The sequence below is a fragment of the Metopolophium dirhodum genome, chromosome 2 (genome assembly GCF_019925205.1).
Source record: "Metopolophium dirhodum isolate CAU chromosome 2, ASM1992520v1, whole genome shotgun sequence".
Lineage (NCBI taxonomy): Eukaryota > Metazoa > Arthropoda > Insecta > Hemiptera > Aphididae > Metopolophium > Metopolophium dirhodum.
Genome location: NC_083561.1, coordinates 11578683 through 11597257, shown reverse-complemented (window position 1 = coordinate 11597257; position 18575 = coordinate 11578683). Strand labels below are relative to the sequence as shown.

The following is an 18575-nucleotide window of genomic DNA, read 5'->3' as shown; positions in this document are numbered from 1 at the left end:
TTTAAACAAACGGTAAAAAAAAATGAATGAAATTATTAGAAATTATTGTATACCTACAAAATAATTAATAATATGATACAGTTAATTAGTACAGAACTCGTGACAAACAGAAAACAGGAAGTTTCTTGTCTCGGCTTTCCGTTTTATAGGCAATAAACATCATAATATAATATAATAATAAATAATAATCCACTCGAACATGATCTTTCAAATTAGTTCTTTCATCAATATATTTTTAAGCCGTTGCCGTCGTGAAATAATTATACGGGTTTTAATATCTCTTAAAATGCCTCAAATTTCGTACCTATTGCCGACAGAGTACAGCTTAATATTTAATATATTATGACTAAATAAATTACTCTGTAGGTAGACTAATTAAAAACTACCATAGAAACATAATATTTAGGTATGACCTAAGTAGTATAAAGAAATTTCTAACACATTTAGGGGGGCGGCCAGTCGCCGGTGTATATTATATAAATAACATTTTTTTTTGTAAGAATTTGTTTGAGCACCTAAACAAGTAACCTATACTTGGACTTTTTGCATTGTATGACTAAAATGCTCATTTTGGCAATCAATGATAACTATTAATTTTGGTAATTCTTTTTATAGTATACAATTGTATGTTGTTCCATGTTATACATTTTGATAGTAATTAAAATAACGCATCATCGTGATCTGTGTTTTTAACAAAATTTTCATAAATAAATAACTATAACCAAACAATTAAAAAACGGATTAATTATTTTTTGGAGGGGGGGGGCTTACATACAAATATTGTTGACCCAGGGCGCAAAAAGTGTAAATACGGCCCTGGGTATAACCATTGATTATAAATACTAGTATTACTGTTCAATATCGAAATGTCCGCTTGTTTCAGTGTCCAAGTGCCCAGTGGTATAAAAATAAAAAATTAAAAATCCACCAATCCAAATTTAACTCATATTTTTTTCAGACACAATTTATTTGCACTCAATTGTTTTTTTTATGTAAGGTAAGAAAACGATTTTTTTTTTATGAATTAACAAGAACCTCCAGAAAGGGGTTTTAAATACCTATTTAATCGTCGGCTTATGCGTATTTCTCCTTAGATCGACTAGATTAGATGACAAAACGTACGTGCTGCACACTACTACTACAAAGTACAACCACAGCTGCTGCCGTCGCCGTGGTACTTGAGCGCTCAAAACCATAACCTCTAAAAGCAAAACAGGTAACTACGGGAAGGAACGACGAAATAATAAAAATACGACCGACCGGTAGCCAACCGCCAACGTTACGATTTCGACCACAATACAGGTAACAACTATAACAAGTCGGTGGACGTCAAAAACGATACACGTCGTCTCGCCGATGGCTGATCAGGTCCACGTTAAAAACGATATTGTTGACGGGTTGCCGAGTACCTCGATGACGTGTCGTCGTGTGTTTAGGTCTACTACACTGCTTCGATTATTAATTATAACAATATTATTATAATATCAATATTACAATATTGTTGTCGTCGGACGAATAATACTTTAATATGACGACGAGAGAACGTCATCGCGAAGACCGCGTACGATAATTATGGTACACGCCGCCGCGTACGGTAATACCGGGCGCGCGCGCAGCAGTAGCAGCAGCAGCTGCCTGCTCTCGGGTCGCGTTCTTCGCTGTCGTGCGGCGGTGGTGGGGGGATCTCATCGATGACTCGCCGTGCACATGACCCGTGCGAAATCGCAAACATGGCCGACACCATTGTTTTGATTTTACCACACTAATTGCGTGTGTGTGCGCGCGCGCTCGTGTGTGTGCGTGTGTGTCCGCAGTTTTTTAACTAGTTTTTTATACATACGAATTAATTTATTTCCACCGATTTTCACTCGGCCCGGACGATGCGCCGGCTGGTCGATTCCTGCCTGCCGCGTCCCGTCGATTTTCCATAACATCGACGCACAGTAAAACGCTTTCCCGTTTGTCGTCCGCGTTTCGTCTCCGCCGAAAAATATGTAAATAATATTCGGACGACGACCGGCCAGCTGCCAAGCGCTATACGTACCGCCACAGCCGAGAACAATCCTAGTGAGTAGTAATACTTATATAGTGTCACCTATAGGTGGCCCGTTTGACGACCGTCACATCCGCTCTTTTCTTATCAATAACGGAAGTGCAAAGGATAATAATACGAACGAAAATCGGGCTGTCGGTGGAGTATGGTCGCTTGTCTGTGGTCAGTCCACGGGGTAGATCATATTTTGAATTCTGTTCGTCATCGTCAGTTCGATGATTTTTCGATGATTTTCTCTCTTCGATTGAGTACTTTTCGATTTTCATCTTATTTTCGACTTTTGCCCCCGCTGCTGAAGTTTCAGCGAAAGGTCTCTTTTCAATGACTGTTGTGTAATTGTCACCAGTCTACCACCCCGAAGCAGCATAATATTATATTATATCCTCAATAAGACAGTCTGATTTGAATTACACTAGAAAGTTGTAGTTTCTATTTAATTTCATTGCGTAGGTACATAGGTACATAGGTATGATTAATTAATTTTATTATACTGTTTTATATGTAGGTGTATCACACACGTATGTTTCACTATCTTAAGATGTGTTAGCCGTTAGGTTAGGTTAAGCAAAGTCAGTACCAATCTGCAATCAATAGAATTTCATATAGGGGATTCTTCTCTATTCTTAGAGCAGACATTTACTTCTGTATTTACCACTGTTTTTAACCAATTGGATCAGTCTAGATACCTTTTCAAAAAATTGTATACATCATTGTACTATAGTCTATAATGGTTCATCATTGTATAAGTTTTATATTTAAATAATAATCTTTACTCTGTTCTTGTCATTTGTGTATAATATTATAATGATTTTAAAATATTTGTCTTAAAAGTAGGTTATTAAGCCTACCTTTATTCAATACTTGAAATGTATTATTATCGTAGAATTTTTCTTTTACCTACTTAAATTGTTTTCTATAGTTCAAAAACATCCTTGAGTATTACCTATTGTGAAACAGATTGGACATAGATATCTATTGGTAACATTATTATTAAATTCAAACTTTGAACTATAAATGTTTTTCGTTGTTCATTGATAATTATTTTTCCTATACAAATAACTCAATAACAACATTATAAAAGAAAAATATTCATGTACCTATCTATTATTTTTTTGAATTTTACAATTTGTTTATTTTTATTTTTATGTCTACCGGTAGATTTAGTATAAATAAAAATAATATTTTACATTTTAATTTTTATATCTGCAATGAAAAAGATATTAATGATATTAATGCAATGACATCTGTACTATTTTTGACTTGGCTCAAACTCTTATACAAATTCTTTAACCATAGTAATCTATTCATTTGTTGATTTTGAATTTTTCATCTTCAATTATTAAATTATCAAGATAAACAAAGTAGTAGGTATAAATTAGAGTATAATTGTAAAAAGCTTGACGTCAGCTAACTATATTTTTTTAGATAGACCTGTCAATCATATTTCATGTTTACTTAATGGGTATACATATTTTATTATCATTAAGTACCATAGGTACTGACTTTTATTGATTTTATTTTTATTTAACCATAGTTATATTAATCTACTTTGAATAATTATAGTTGTAATAACTAATTAATGGCTATGATATATTACTAATTTTATTTTAAGTTATACCTATCATTAATATATTATTTTTTCATGAATGAAGAATATGGATAACCAGGGCCATCATCAATCTTCGGTGAAAAAACGTTCTATTGACGATATTATAAACAACATAACATCAGATCTTCAAAGTTATGAAGGTCGTTATATGGTGTTGGGTAACCCGAGACAATCGACTGATATGATGTGGCAGCAAGTGAACAACTATGCAAATCCTCCTCAGCCACAACATAATATTTATAATCAAGAACCGATGAATTTGACAAACAACAACCCATACATATTAAATACTAATCAGTATACTCAATATATGCAACCTCAGAATTCAATACCAGGATATGTTAACTATGATCATCAAGTATATCCACAACAGCATCATCCTCATCATCTTCAGCACCATCAACAGCAGCAGCAGCAGCAACAACAACAACAACAACAACATCAACAGCAGCAACAACAACAACAACAACAGCGACCACAACATCAACAAACCTCTCAGCAGCAGCAGCAACAAATGAACTATACATACTATCAACAGTCACAATATACTTCTCATCCCATGTCATACCAGACCCCTACATATGGTCTTTTTGATGCACCGTGTAATGATGCCCTCATTGAAAACCTAGTTCAAAGTTGGAGCCAAACTCAAAGCAATGGTGGGGTATTTAGCCCTTTTGGAGATCAAGCATTTCAGACATCAAGAGAAATTATTCCTGAACAAGATATTAATGTTCTTAACCATAACACAATATCTAACCACAAAAATATTACCACACCAGTTAGGAAGGTTAGAATGGTAGCAGAAGTGCGTCCAATGCGACCAAGTTATTCTGATGTTTTAGCCAAGTCTCCTGCTGTAGGACCAGTAAAAAAGACTGCAGCTAGTACACAAGTAGAAACATCTTTAGATGTTAAAACTTCATCTAAAGTAAAAACAACTGTTAAAAAAAAGAAGAATTCAGCTAAGGTAGGCCAAGGGGAATCTGGGTTAAGAAGACAAAATTCGTCTGCGAGTAGTGAAGAGCGCAACACTCCTACAGTAGAATATAAAGAGGATAAAAAGTCTGAAATAACAATCAATGGCAATGAAAAGGTGTGGACATCATCAGAAGACTTGAACGGATCAGAATATTTTGAAGCTGATGAAAATGCTTATAGTAATATTTTGGTGCCAAAGTCTAAAGAAAATAATAAGAAAGATAAAACGAAAGTTAAACCTAAGGCAGCAACTATTCCATTGTCAAAAAGCTTAGGTAAATTAAAAATGTATGGTATTTCTCATATCACATCTTGTAAAATTGTTCTTTTTTACAGGTCATACCGTAAAACCTCTTAAAGATGATGTTGAAAAACTCAAGTCCAAAAAAACTGTTCAACCAAGTTGTGTGATTGGTGTTAAAAAAGACAAATTAAATAATGACTCAAAAAAGCATAATGAATCAAATAGTATGTTAATATTTTTTTAAATTGTTTTTGATTATAAAATTGTATTTAAAACATTTTCCTATAGATGTTAATTCAACAACAAAATTTGATGAAATTGAAAAACCTTCAACCAAAATGTCTTCAAATGTATCCCAACTACAACAGACTGCAGCAACTAGTAAAAATCAGGGTTCTCGTAGTACTGCAACATTCACAGCACTACCATTCAAAGCAAGATATCAACGTGTAACCAAGAAGCGACCACGTAGCTCTGCCATCAACACAATGAGTATGTTAGATACAACAATGTTTGGCTATATTAAAACTAATCATGTTGATATTTTCAGTAACGAAACATTTGAACTTTTTAAAAGCTCAGTTTGTTCAATATGCTCCATTAATGGTCTTCTGGTTTGTTCATCTATTATGGGACGTTATCACCATGAGTTTACATTTACTCTTACATTTGTAAGTTAACTACTATAAAGCACTAAAATCAGTTTTTAAGTCACTTTGTACGATCTTCTATGAAAAATATAAAGAATGCCAGTATTTTGTACAGTATAGTAAAAAAATAAACTACAGAACACTTCTGAACAGTTTGTACTAATTTAATACAGTAGATAAAAATATTAAACTCGGTAATTTGAAATTAAATTATACATTGTATAGATTTAAAGTTATTTGTTTATTCATAAATAGGGTTACTATTTAAACAAAGACATTTATTTGTATAATTTTTGTGGGAAACATTACTACCTACCCCACAACTACACCAGTTTTAACATCCTATTTTTTTGTAACTGGAAAATCACACATAATTGTTAGCATTTTACAACATGCATTTTTAAGGTAAAAACTAACTCAATGTTACAAATTAGAGTGAGTAACAGACAGAATTATCAATTAGCGATAAGTGATAACACTGATAACAAACATTTTTGTGAGTGAATGGGAAAACTATAAATGTAGTTAGTAACTAAAACGTAATTGTCACTAAGTTGTGGAAATAATTTTAATACAGATTTCATCAGTCAATCAAGTAATTTACTTGAATAATTTATAAATCATCATACAATATTATTCTTCATCCCAAAACACTTTAATTGGGACTCATCAGAGAGAGCGGCCGCTATATTCAAAATCCATGCAGTCCTAGTAAAACGGATGTTCAGTAACCCTATTTCATAAATAAAATTAAAAGTGAAACAAAAGAGTGGTACTTTTTCCATTTGTATCAACTAAAAATACTAGTTTAATTTTTTTCTGATTTATAAAATAACACCCAAACATATGAGATTATTTTGATAAATAAAAATAAAACAAAATTAATGAATTGTTTTATGTTTTATCCCTATTTCGTTCACCAATCAATATTTTGTCTCAACCATACAAACTGTTTAGCAGTCTACATTTTTAACTTTGCCGAACTAAGTATCTGCATTCTGAATTTTTATAAGTGGCCATTTACCAAAAAATATATTAATTTAATATTATATATTTTTATTTATTATACAGGTCTGCATCAGGTATTACTCAACTGGCCGATTTTAGTAAGAATTGCTGGAAGCATTTTTGGATTGGATTGAGTTCTCCGTTTACTGGTGCATCACACTGGGCTCGAGTCAAATGGAAAGATCAGAATTCGGGTAATACTCTGCAAACAAATATTCCACTGCCTACTACTGGTGAAGAAGCACTTAAAAGGCTACTTGCTTGCAAAGGAAAAGATCCATACAGGTAATTTCAGCAATCTAAAAAAAAATAATTTCAGAAATTTCATGTGATAACCTAACATTTACATTCAAAATTATTTTTTCTTCAGTATTTTGGGTGTGACTGTTGATTCATCCGAAGATGATATCAAGAAGTATTACAAGAGACAAGCTGTTCTTGTTCATCCAGACAAAAACAATCAGTCAGGAGCTGAAGAAGCTTTTAAAATTTTAATTCATGCTTTCAACATGATAGGTGATCCAGTGAGTTGTTTTTATTTATTGACTGCGCTGAATAAAAATAATTTTATTTTGTGCTTTAATTAATCATATTTATTCTTTTATATTTATAGGAGAAACGTAAACTCTATGATAGTGGTATTGAGCACATTAAAGAAAACTACGATGAACTAAACAAATTGTTGAAAAATCTTCATGAAAAAATGGCACAAGTTGCAAATACAATTAGGTAATTAAAACAAAGCATTTATAAAAATTTAATTTTAGGTAGAAGGTATTCTAAGATTCATCAAACTTAAATTTTATCATAGTGTTAAAGTTAATTTCATTAATTTTATTCTATTTTTTATTACTAAATTTGTAACATTTATCAAATTTTATTAAATTAAATATTTTTTGTTATAACTGATGCAGTATTCTTGTGTTAGTTGATGAATTATGTTTTTTTCAGGTGTACTAGCTGTGGTAAACGGCACAAAAGGAAGCTGGTGTTGTGTCGGCCAATGTATGCTGCACGCTTCTGTGCATTGTGCAATGTACATCATTCCGCTCGTGATGGTGATATTTGGTCTGAAAGCAGTATGTTTGGTTTGCGCTGGAAGTACTTTGGATGTATGGACGGTGGAGTATATGACATCACTGAATGGGCCACTTGTCAGCACGGCAGTCTGAAGCACATGCGAGCAGATACTCATTCTGTACAATACAGAATAATATTTGGTGGCAAACAACAAACTCCCGAACCAACGGTTTCCCCATCACCACCTCCACAACCCAGAACACAAGCACCGCCACCACCTTCAACGCCCTTATTTGAGTATGTATCATAGAATAAACCCGATGGACTGTAATAAAATTAATGACCGAACCATTATTTTTTTCGCTTGCAGTTTTCATCAACCACACCTAGACGAATTCTTGAGTTCATTTTATCAACATCCAGTGCCGGGTTCTGCTACCAATGGTGAATTTGGAACCACAACTGACATTCCTCGGCAACGCACCAAAAACAAAAGAAAAAAATAGAAAATGATCTTCCTTGAATGTGCACTGTTAGATATATGGTTTTCATTTTCGAAAAGCCAATTTCAAATTAAGTATCTTATTTAGACTAATAATTAATAACTCGTACAGATTGCAACATTTTGTTTGTATTTTTATTTTAATTTAAATTTTAAACAACTTATCACTTGTACTTGTATATATGAGTACATTGGCGATTTACACTGTTTTTCATTATCATTATCATTGTCATCACCATCATATTTATGTATGAACAAATACGCCCCTCAAATCAAGTGATATATTTTTTTAATACTTACGATTAGTGTTTTATTAATTTAACTACATAACATTAACATCTGTTTATCATATACTGTTACACAGCTTAATTTTAAATTAACCTTAATATTAACACTCTGTGTTTTTATTTATTGTTTCTGTTCAAAACTTGTTTCTCGAACCCTAAGTTAAAAAAAAATTTCTTTAAACCTTTATTTCCCATTTATTTATTTATGTTTTAGACTTAGCGTTTAACCCACTGAATTTTTTGTCAGTACAGCATTATTATTTATGTATACCTCAAACGCCGCAGTAATGTCAATTTTGTGAACTTAATAATGTAATAACAATAAATACAATTTCCGTCTAAAAAATAATTCAGTATTTAAGTATTTGATGTTTATTTTCTGTTTCAAATCCTCGTCATTACCCAGTATTGTAAGGAATACTTTGAAAATGTATTTAAATAAATTTTTCAAAAGTATAAAAATATTATTTTGGTGTTAATTCTATTTATTTTTAAGCACTAGTAACCATAGTTGGTTACCACAAAAAGATTGTGGACTGAAATGGTTTTCCATTAAAATTCTTTTTCCTGTTCATTGTTGCAGAACACTTATTAGTTAACAATTCTCATATTTTCCTGAATCACAATTTTTGTTTTATCCAAAAGAATATTTATCACCTTGATTTCTTTGATTCTGGAGCTTCATTAAATAATGTGTTATAACAATTAGAGTTTGGAATAAATGATCTAAAGAAGTGCTAAATATGATGCAAACTTATAAAGTAAAAATGACAAAATATGCATAAAAAGATTCAAAAGTGCTATGCACTTGTAAACATTGAAAAATGTGTACTTAATTAAATAAATAATTTATTTTTATATCAATGCACACAATATTTATTTTCAAGTTGATTGTATTATAGAATTATATACAATTTGACATTTGTATGCTGCACACAGACGAACAACAAACCTATTTATAAATATTTTTCCAAGTTGAGAATTCTTCTGGTTCAATAAACATATAAATGCATAGTAGAATTTCAGTATAATTATAATACTGGAATTATATTATACTATAATTTGTATAAATTCAAATGCTAGATTTTGAATTTACGATTGTGTATAATAGTATGTTAAAGTTTATCGGTGCCTTATCGTTGGTCAAGAACTGATTCAAGCTGGTTTAAATGTACTCATTGACCAGTGCTTGACGTCTACACAACGTTCTTGAAATTACATTTTTATATATAATATTCAATTGCTAATCTACATTTGTTATGTATTTGTATTCCATATTTATAACGCTTTAAATGGTAAATTAGAACATTTGAACATAAATTATGTTAGCTTGTTTATCTGTTTGAAAATGAAAACCTATAAAAATAATCAATTTAAAATTTAATAGTGATTGAGAGTTCTGAAAAATCAAAAATGATAATTATTATTGATGTTCATATTTATACTGTACAAATACTTTTTACATACAATCATAGAAGTGAAAAATAAATAGGTTGTAGGTTGGGAAGAGGATGAATTCTTGGATTGTCCACGATTTCTTTTTCGGGCATGTAGTTTGAAACTAAAGGAATAGAATTTGTAGAGGGAATCAACAATACGACATATACATATTTATGTTTTACATATATATATATATAACTATACAAGCAAAAATTAAAAATATATATTAATGTTTCATGTAATATTTAAATATAAATGTAAAAAAAAAATGTAGCTTATAGTAGCAAAACATCAAATACAGGTACAAACTCTATTTATTTATTTGTTCAAAGCGTATATTATATTGATGGGAATGTGAGTACAACATTGAACATATTTTAACATAATAAAAAAATTGAAAACAAATAAAAATTAAAACTTGTCAATATATTGTATTGACGTCCTCAGATACTAGCTGTTTTGTAGAGCGCATATAAAAATGGATTATTAATCAAATCAAATTTAATTGTTATACAAGAAAACATTAATAGACTGTATGAACACACTGTTATAGAACAAAAGTGGATGTTGTTATCTTATGTAGGCAAAATAATAAAAAATAAAACTTAATAATTGTCAAACCAAAAAACTTAATAATTTAATCATAAAATAAAATATGCACATCCCCATCACTTGTTTTCGTGCGGTTTTAGAGGTACAGTAAAATGTCCATAGAACTTCTATTGAAGGAATTAGACAACGACCAATATTAAGAGGTGAACCGTCAACGGAGGTTGACTATATTAGATAATTTATAAAAATATTAACTATTAGAATTTTAATAACCGATTAACTTTCAAACAAATTGTATCGATAAATTATTTTCACTATTTATAAACATCTAAAACCGCATGAAAAAAAAAATTAAAGCACAATATTATATTAAACTTAGGTATACATAAATCAATCTGCCGTACTAAACTCATGTAACAGTTACATTACATTTCACAAAAATAAATAATGACATAAGACAACATTTTAATAGCACATCAGGCGAAACTAAATTTCATGTTTGTAGAAAAAATACAGATTTATTAAGACTATATAATATCAAATATGGTTTAACGTTATTGCAGAATTTAAAAATACATTTTTTAAAATATGTGACAATCAGTTTCTTATAATGATATCATGTGAAATACATTGGCAGTTATTTCGCCTAACCTGATTGTGCATATTATATAGTTTTATAGACTTATTACAATTCAAACAACGTGATATAAAAAGTATGTAATATATTATTTTCAAAATAGAATTGTCTGTCAGAAACATGAATTTATCTGAAATTAATCTCTATATCTTTCTAAAACACAAAACAAAAGCAGTGAAAATCTTATTAAAGCATTAACAGAATAAACCTTATTTAGTTTGTAGCATTGTAAGAAAAACTTAAATATAATATAATACATAAGTATATACTATATACTTAAATTTCTGTATAGTACTAACATTATTGTAATTATTGGAGCATTTGTTTTTTATTTGTTCAGTCTATATTAAATAATTAATTTTTGGTCAATGTGATATAAAATAATTGTGTTGGACATTACCTAATCAAAATGATTAAGAGGACATCTCGCATAAAGACAGAAAAAATACATCTTAAGTTTAACGTCACAGTAAATTATAATTATTGTTTATTCCTCAAACAATATAATAAAACAAAACAAAATAAAACAAAACAAAATATATATGCCATGATGATTTGATTTTTGTTAACAGTAACCAAAATGAAAGGACATTTCTCAAAACTTTTAGCTGCTAGTAAATTAATAATAATTGTTCTTAAAGTTTAACCAAATAAAGTCTTTTAACATTACTAAATAATAAAACTATAGGTACTCTGATCAAAATAAGAAACACAATAGGCGGCGACCAGTTTTTATCTGCGGCAATCAGGTAACACCCGTTTATCACTCCTCCCCTCAATAAATCACCAATCTATATACCTGTCTTCTAGTATTGCCAAGCCCCTACGCACAAATCGGCCGCCTTTTGCATTTCTCACTTTGAACTGAGTATAAACATATAATATTGACTGATTTTTTTAGATTTATTAAAATATACAATCAATCAGATTTCACTTTAACACTCTCTTTTATATATTTTATATTTAAGAAACACATTTTCTTATGTGATATGACACCTCAATTTCTTTGCATTTTATCTCGCAACAAAATATAACTACATTCAATTACTAGCAAAAACATACATCGCTTAGCAGAAATATATAAATGTCAAATGATAACCTAATTTTAAAAAAAAATTATAGGTTATGCAAACACATAAATGCAAAATTATAAAATTATTATTTGACCACAGAAGTTATAGGGTGCAAAAAAGAAATGTATTTTTTTCTCCAGACATTTAGTCTCAACCCTGAATTTGGTTCTTAGTTTAAAAACAATTGCAGCTCAAAGCTTATTTGATTGATAATTACTCAATTAGGTTTTATAATCTTTGGGCCATACTTTTAGCCAAAAGACATAAGCTCAAAAGTATTAAAAAATATATATAGAGAGATAAAATTGCACCAGGCAATAATCTACCGATTACTGTAATCTTTGAACTTTAAGCTGCGATTGAAGTGTGGAAACGAGATCTTCGAGATCTTGAATGCGCCGATCTCTGTGGGCTAATTGCTTTCTGAGCATGTTTAGTTCTTCACATTGACGAGTGAAAGCTTTTTTCATCTAAAATTACAATTTCAAAATTATATTTTTATTTATTTCACCAATTTTTGTATAAAAACAATACGGGTCATAAATGCAAATAATCTCCTAGCAAATGTTTGCTAACTTAGCTAATATCCATAATTATGACATAGTATAATATAATAAATCACAGAAAATATAATTTTTCATTTCAATTAAAAATGTGGAAATTAAAATTGATTACTTCAAATTTTAAAAAATACAGTGGAACCTCAATAAGTCAAAAATCAAGTAAATTAAATTTTTTCGTTTTGTAGAGGTTTTTTGACTTACCAAGGTTAGGTTAGATTAGGCAAGGGAACGCATTTATGTCTAATTATTAAGGTTTTTCAACTTATCAGGGTTCCACTGTATTTGATGGCGTTATTAAAAATATGTTTTCTATAAAATCATAAAATACTTCTCATATTTGAAATCATTATGAATGAAAGACATTTTCATATAAAACATATTTTTTATAACTAAAGTCCATTTTTATGTCCGTAAGTAGCTTTAAAAGCTTGAATATTCAAGCTTTTAAAACAAAAATAAGATAGCAAGTACTTTTAATCAATGGCAAGTAATAAGTACTTTCAACTTAAAAAATTATTTCATAACATTATATGTTTTTTTTTTTTATAGAGATACACACTAAGAAATTCAAAACATTGCTTGGGAACTTAGTGTCTGCATTTGTTTCCCAAATAGATATTTAATATAAACACCAACTTGATATTCATTTTTTAAATTATCGTTGTAATTTGAGTTTTCCTTCATATTGTTGCATTCTTCATCTCCATCAGTCTAAAATTAATTATTGTCAAAATTAAACATTAATAAAACAACAATGTGACAATTGAAGTCAACACACTAAATGTTATTCAGAAAATATCCAATAATACTTTATATCACTGTTAAACTTACATAATATATATTTATTTTTAAGCTTACCATGTTAGTGAATTTTCCTACTAATGAATTACTCAATTTCTGTTGTATTTGTTGAAATCTCGTATTTTGATTAACTTGAGTCTTTTGGATTTTTTCAATCTCTGGCAACATCTGTACAATTAAAGAAAGTTACAATGTTAGATCAATTAGTCATTAATCAACAAAATTGAATTGGTTATGCTTACATCTAGTGGTCGATAATCAGGGACTGTTTCCTTGGAGAGAAAGGCAAATTTCATACGATAATTGGTGTCATTGCGTGTGGCTTCATTGGAAACAAATGCTTGAGGCTTATGTGTTTTCACTGAAACCCCTATTTGTGTATTATACATAAGATCAATTAATAAGAAGACAATAATTGTTTAATTGTACACAAGAAAGCAAGAAAGCAATTATGTACCTGTTTTCATTGACATTAAAACTGGTGGTTTGCTGATTCCATTAAACCATTCTTGGGCACTCAATGCTGGTACTGGAGCAGCCGTATCAGGATACAAGTCATGTTGATACTGGTCACTCTAAATTAAATTATAATAAAAAGTAATAAAATATTGTTATTTATATTCTTTCAATTTTTGATAATATTGTTGATCATGAATACTAATACTATTCATTATCAATGATAATATCAACATTTGTATTTAAAATTTCAAAAAGAAATCAAATTATATTAAATAATAAATAAGATAGCGCTAGTGTCACTAACAAAAGGAAATATATTATATTACAGTTCCATTAGATGCATAAGATATCAATTTGTCTTTAAACAATATTTAATTTAGATTTTAGTTAATATAAAAACAAGTAACACTTAACATATTACAACCATTACATACTGGGGAAGTAAGACTTATTTCATAAGTATTGGGGCTCGTGAAATTATAAGTAAATTAGGAGCAGAGTGAGAAAAATAAATACAATAAAAATAAACGTGTCGTTTTATTTTTCGTTTCAATTTTTTTCCACCTACACCATAAGAAAGAAGTTTTACTTTAAAAATTCTATACTTATATTATTATCTAACCTTTCTTGGAACAATCATTGAAATTGGTTCACAGACATTACGAGTAGTATGTAATTTATAAAATCGCATAATTTCACAACGACTCACACTACAGCCACGTTTAAGCATCATTCCAAATCCTTTCTAAAAACAAAACAATTATATATGATTTTAATTTTTAAAATAAATATAAAATGCTACGGTTAAAATTCTTTTAAACTTAAATTTTAACCAACCTGTGGGCAACCGGATATAAATTGATTTAAAAAATGTATGTATGGTGATTCGTCAACTATTTCATAATATCTTATATTCCCATCTCCCTATAAATATCACACATATTTTGATCAATTAATAGATGATAGGTCGGTCAAATAAAATAAATAATAATTATATTGAAATAAAGCTATATCCAAACTAACTTTTCCAGCTAAGTAAACCATTCTTGTGTCATAGTCATAGTATGGGAATAAGATTCCTGACGATGAATCAATATTGACACGGTGCAAAGGTTCTGATAAATCAGTATGATTCCAAATAGCTATTTGCCTGTCGGAGTATGTTGAAAAACCTGTAGTCAATAACCGTTCACTATCTAAATAAATTACCTTGCACGAACGTGAACCTTCATGACAAATTCCCTCCTAAATAATATAAAATTAATTAATTAGGTGACATGATAAATTAATATGTATATTTTTATTGTAAGAATATTATATATTTACTTACTGAAACTACTAATCCAGATCTAGGATCAATTGATCTAATTTTTTTGTCTTTGCAAGTTGTTGCTAATCTGGTACCCTCTCTATTAAATGCTAATGAATGCACAATGTCTGGATGGCAATCAATTGTATTTAAAATTTGACCAGTTCCCGCATCCCATAACATAACCTAATATATTATAAATAGGAATAGTTAAGATTAAAATAGGGATCATTTTTGTATTTATCAAAATTCTACTGGCATATAATAAGTATTTTAGATTTTCATTAATTTTATTTTTATAGTTTTTTTGCTTTATATAATAATATAAATAAAATGGACACAAAAAAGTAGCGAAAACTTACAAAATATTAAAGTATAACATTTATTTATGTTATGTTTAATAATATATCCTGCATAAAATATAGCAGGGGTGGCCAGCAGTAAGAGAGTTGCAAGCCACACAATATAATGACAAATAATATAAATATTATAAACATTTCTTTGTTACCATATAATCAAAACCAGAGCTGGCTATGACATTCTCTGCAGTTGGATGCCATTCAATGTAACCCACTCTGCGACGATGTCCTACTAACTCTATCAGCCATTCATTCAAGTTGCAACTTAGACCACTGTCTGGGATATACCACAATTTAATCTATAAGAAAAAAGTTTTAAATTTGAAAATTAGATTTTTTGCATTTTGAATAAATAAAATCATTTTGTATGACACACAATACACATGACTTACAGTACAATCATCAGAACAAGAAGCAATTATGTTATCATTGAATGGATTCCATTTTACATCCAAAACTGGACCTCTATGGCCAGTAACTTTGCTCGTATTTAAATCTAAACGACCAGTCTAAAACCAAACAAGCATAAGAAATTACTTACATTACATTATTCCGATTAATATTATTACCTTATTGATTGGTAGTACTACAAATGCTCCACCACCAGCTACTTCAGTCACAATGGCAACAAATTTTGGGTTGGCAGCACAAAAATTAGAATCATGAGCATTACGTGTGATAGGTATATTGTCATACAATTCTTCTCGCCTGGACGGGGATCCGTATACATGACGAAACTTTGAACTACGTACTCCGCGGAATAATGACTATTAAATATAAAGGTAATAACAATTTTGAACTTCATAAAACATTTGAAATAAATTTAATAACATATTAAATTGTACCGTATTATTTGTCATCTTGATAGTATGCTGTTAAAATAATATCTGGAAATCATGCATTTCAAAAACAAAACACTAGAAAAATTTAAGCACACAAAACTGAAAAAAAAACAAAAAAAAAAATAATAATATTACTTCTATATTCTACGACAAAGGATTACCTACTGTATGTAATCACACTTTTCATAATATGGAGAAAAATAAAGAAATCATCAAGTCAACTAGTAATAGCTTCTAATCTAATCAATACTCTATTATAACTTTTTGAATGAATTAAAATTATTATGACGATAATATGTACCAATATAAAAACATTCACAGTAAGATAAAAAATAATGGTAGAGGTAGGTAGGTACTCGATGCATGACAAAATGTTCATGAATAATGCAAGAATATAATTGAACACATATAATATAGCCGATGTCCTTTCTCTCTCACTAGATAAATTACACGCTACAAAATGCATATTACAACCAACTAAATATTATACACCTATAAGTAACCTACCATTTACCTACTATCGTATACAACTATACCCACAGATTATTATGAAGTATGAACCTACGTCGAAACAATATCAGGCATTGGTCTCAAAGAATAAATTATTTTCGAGCCCATATAAGCAACTACGACAATAATATTATTATTGTTATCGGTTTGATCGTGCAGAAACCTGAAACGAGTAAACCTTTCGAGTAGCTAAGTGCGTAGTGCGCGTTACATTAACGACTGACTACCTCGACACTAACAGAACTGCTATATAGGTAGGCACCAAGGAGCTTGCCTCAGTCGTCGTCTTCGTTTCGTTTGTCGAAAGAAAACAATCTAAATTCGGTGAGCAAAACGACAAATTGCGAACTAATCAAAACTAATGCCGGTCTATAGTCATTCGTGATTCATTACCTTAACCACGGGCTTGTTGCAAGCCCTGATGTCTACTAGGGCGTTGGACTTGAACACGTCGTCGATTTTGTAGCCGGTGCAGTGTTTGTCCAGAGTGCCCATAATGCAATCGTCTTTATGGCGTCATAAAGAAATAAAATGATTCGGGAAAAATGGCGCGCGAAATTTCGTACGAAAGAAACAGAGCACCATACAATCGACGTCTCACGAGAACGCTGTGGCCTGTGAACACTGAATTGGGGCTAGGAAGTCGGAATCGTCGGCGCCAGGTGGCGGCGGCTGTGACGGAGGTGTGTACAGTGTACTCTGTTGTTGTCCCCCGTCCGTGTGGCCGATGTCGCGTGCGTGCGACTGCGCGCATGCGTGGGCGGTAGGGTGCGGGTGGTTGTCGCGCCTAACCGCGGTTATGTTGCACAATGGGAAGGGGTCGACAACCTTGCGCTGGAGCCGCGTCGCGTGACCGCGGATAATAATAATAATATTATGTAAACGTAAACACGACGACGCTGAGACACGATACCCGGTAACCGGTAACCTATTATTATTATGGCTTTGAATATTGTTATTGTGGCGCCGTCCACGTCCAGAATCGACTTCTCGAGAGAATGGAATAGTCTCCCCTGATTATCTTTTCGGCGTCAGGTCGGGGAAACGAGTATCGACCATGTCTCTTCCTCATCACCCATTGGTGCCCTAACGCAGATTATTCGTCGTTGTACGTTAAGGAATTCGGGAAATTGAAATAAAGTCACAAAGAAACTACCCCCATCATCCCCTACACCCACACACACCCATCACGGTTTTCAGTGACGATGGGGCGAGTCTGTCGCGTGACGCGCTTGACCCTTTTGCAAAGTCGCCCCGTGTTGTCAATTGTCGTTTCCATAATTCCATACAGTGGCCAGCGAATAGGTATACATATTATTATATATTTATATAAATGGTAAATTTTACCAGCGGCGTAACCTCAAACCTGGGGTTGCTACTAGCTAGTTCTAACCCCCTCTGAAATGTTTTTAAATACAAATCGTAAGTTTTCATGATATAAGTGTAGGGTACAATACAATTTTATGGTAAGTATCTGATGATTATAATAACAGACGTGTGTCATCTTCAATGTTAATAATATGATATAGTGACCACCGTCAGCCGTTATATAGAAAGATTATCGGCTGATATTTATAAATTTATAATTATAATAATAATAATAGATTACAATTTAAAGTAACAACAAAATGTATACATGTTATACAAAAAATAGTTTACAAAAGTTGAAAATTCAT

The 18575-nt window shown here is 30.8% G+C and overlaps 2 protein-coding genes across 4 annotated transcripts; one reads left to right on the top strand and one right to left on the bottom strand.

Moving 5' to 3' along the window:
- The first annotated feature begins 1664 nt into the window (after positions 1-1664).
- On the top strand, positions 1665-8821 carry LOC132938731 (dnaJ homolog dnj-5). Its single transcript, XM_061005741.1, has 10 exons — positions 1665-2067; positions 3706-4918; positions 4980-5111; positions 5176-5379; positions 5438-5558; positions 6609-6830; positions 6916-7069; positions 7159-7274; positions 7497-7862; positions 7936-8821. The coding sequence occupies exons 2-10, from the start codon at positions 3709-3711 to the stop codon at positions 8069-8071; spliced, it is 2661 nt and encodes an 886-aa protein (XP_060861724.1). The 5' UTR covers positions 1665-2067; positions 3706-3708; the 3' UTR covers positions 8072-8821.
- A 1137-nt stretch (positions 8822-9958) lies between these two features.
- Positions 9959-17628, bottom strand: LOC132938964 (coronin-2B-like). Of its 3 annotated transcripts, none has more exons than XM_061005940.1 (14): positions 17293-17625; positions 16393-16488; positions 16117-16314; positions 15940-16056; positions 15697-15846; positions 15210-15374; positions 14903-15124; positions 14717-14803; positions 14502-14624; positions 13878-13995; positions 13663-13790; positions 13478-13588; positions 13256-13330; positions 9959-12526 (listed from the first exon to the last, which is right to left on the bottom strand). In XM_061005940.1, the coding sequence occupies exons 2-14, from the start codon at positions 16405-16407 to the stop codon at positions 12386-12388; spliced, it is 1650 nt and encodes a 549-aa protein (XP_060861923.1). In that variant the 5' UTR covers positions 16408-16488; positions 17293-17625; the 3' UTR covers positions 9959-12385. The 3 variants fall into 3 exon arrangements, with proteins under 3 accessions (XP_060861923.1, XP_060861924.1, XP_060861922.1); XM_061005941.1 differs by lacking the exon at positions 17293-17625 and adding an exon at positions 16555-16879; XM_061005939.1 differs by lacking the exon at positions 16393-16488 and having other exon boundaries at positions 17293-17628.
- Positions 17629-18575: the final 947 nt, after the last annotated feature.

Excerpts from the sequence above, each read along its gene's own strand:
- LOC132938731 (XM_061005741.1), top strand. The coding sequence starts at position 3,709 with ATGGATAACCAGGGCCATCATCAATCTTCGGTGAAAAAACGTTCTATT. Across the intron at positions 6,831-6,915 it reads AAAGGAAAAGATCCATACAG|TATTTTGGGTGTGACTGTTG; the intron begins GTAATTTCAGCA and ends TTTTTTCTTCAG. Across the intron at positions 7,863-7,935 it reads CCTTCAACGCCCTTATTTGA|TTTTCATCAACCACACCTAG; the intron begins GTATGTATCATA and ends TTTCGCTTGCAG.
- LOC132938964 (XM_061005939.1), bottom strand. The coding sequence starts at position 17,394 with ATGGGCACTCTGGACAAACACTGCACCGGCTACAAAATCGACGACGTG. Across the intron at positions 13,589-13,662 it reads CTGATTATCGACCACTAGAT|ATGTTGCCAGAGATTGAAAA; the intron begins GTAAGCATAACC and ends TTAATTGTACAG. Across the intron at positions 13,331-13,477 it reads TAGGAAAATTCACTAACATG|ACTGATGGAGATGAAGAATG; the intron begins GTAAGCTTAAAA and ends AATTAATTTTAG.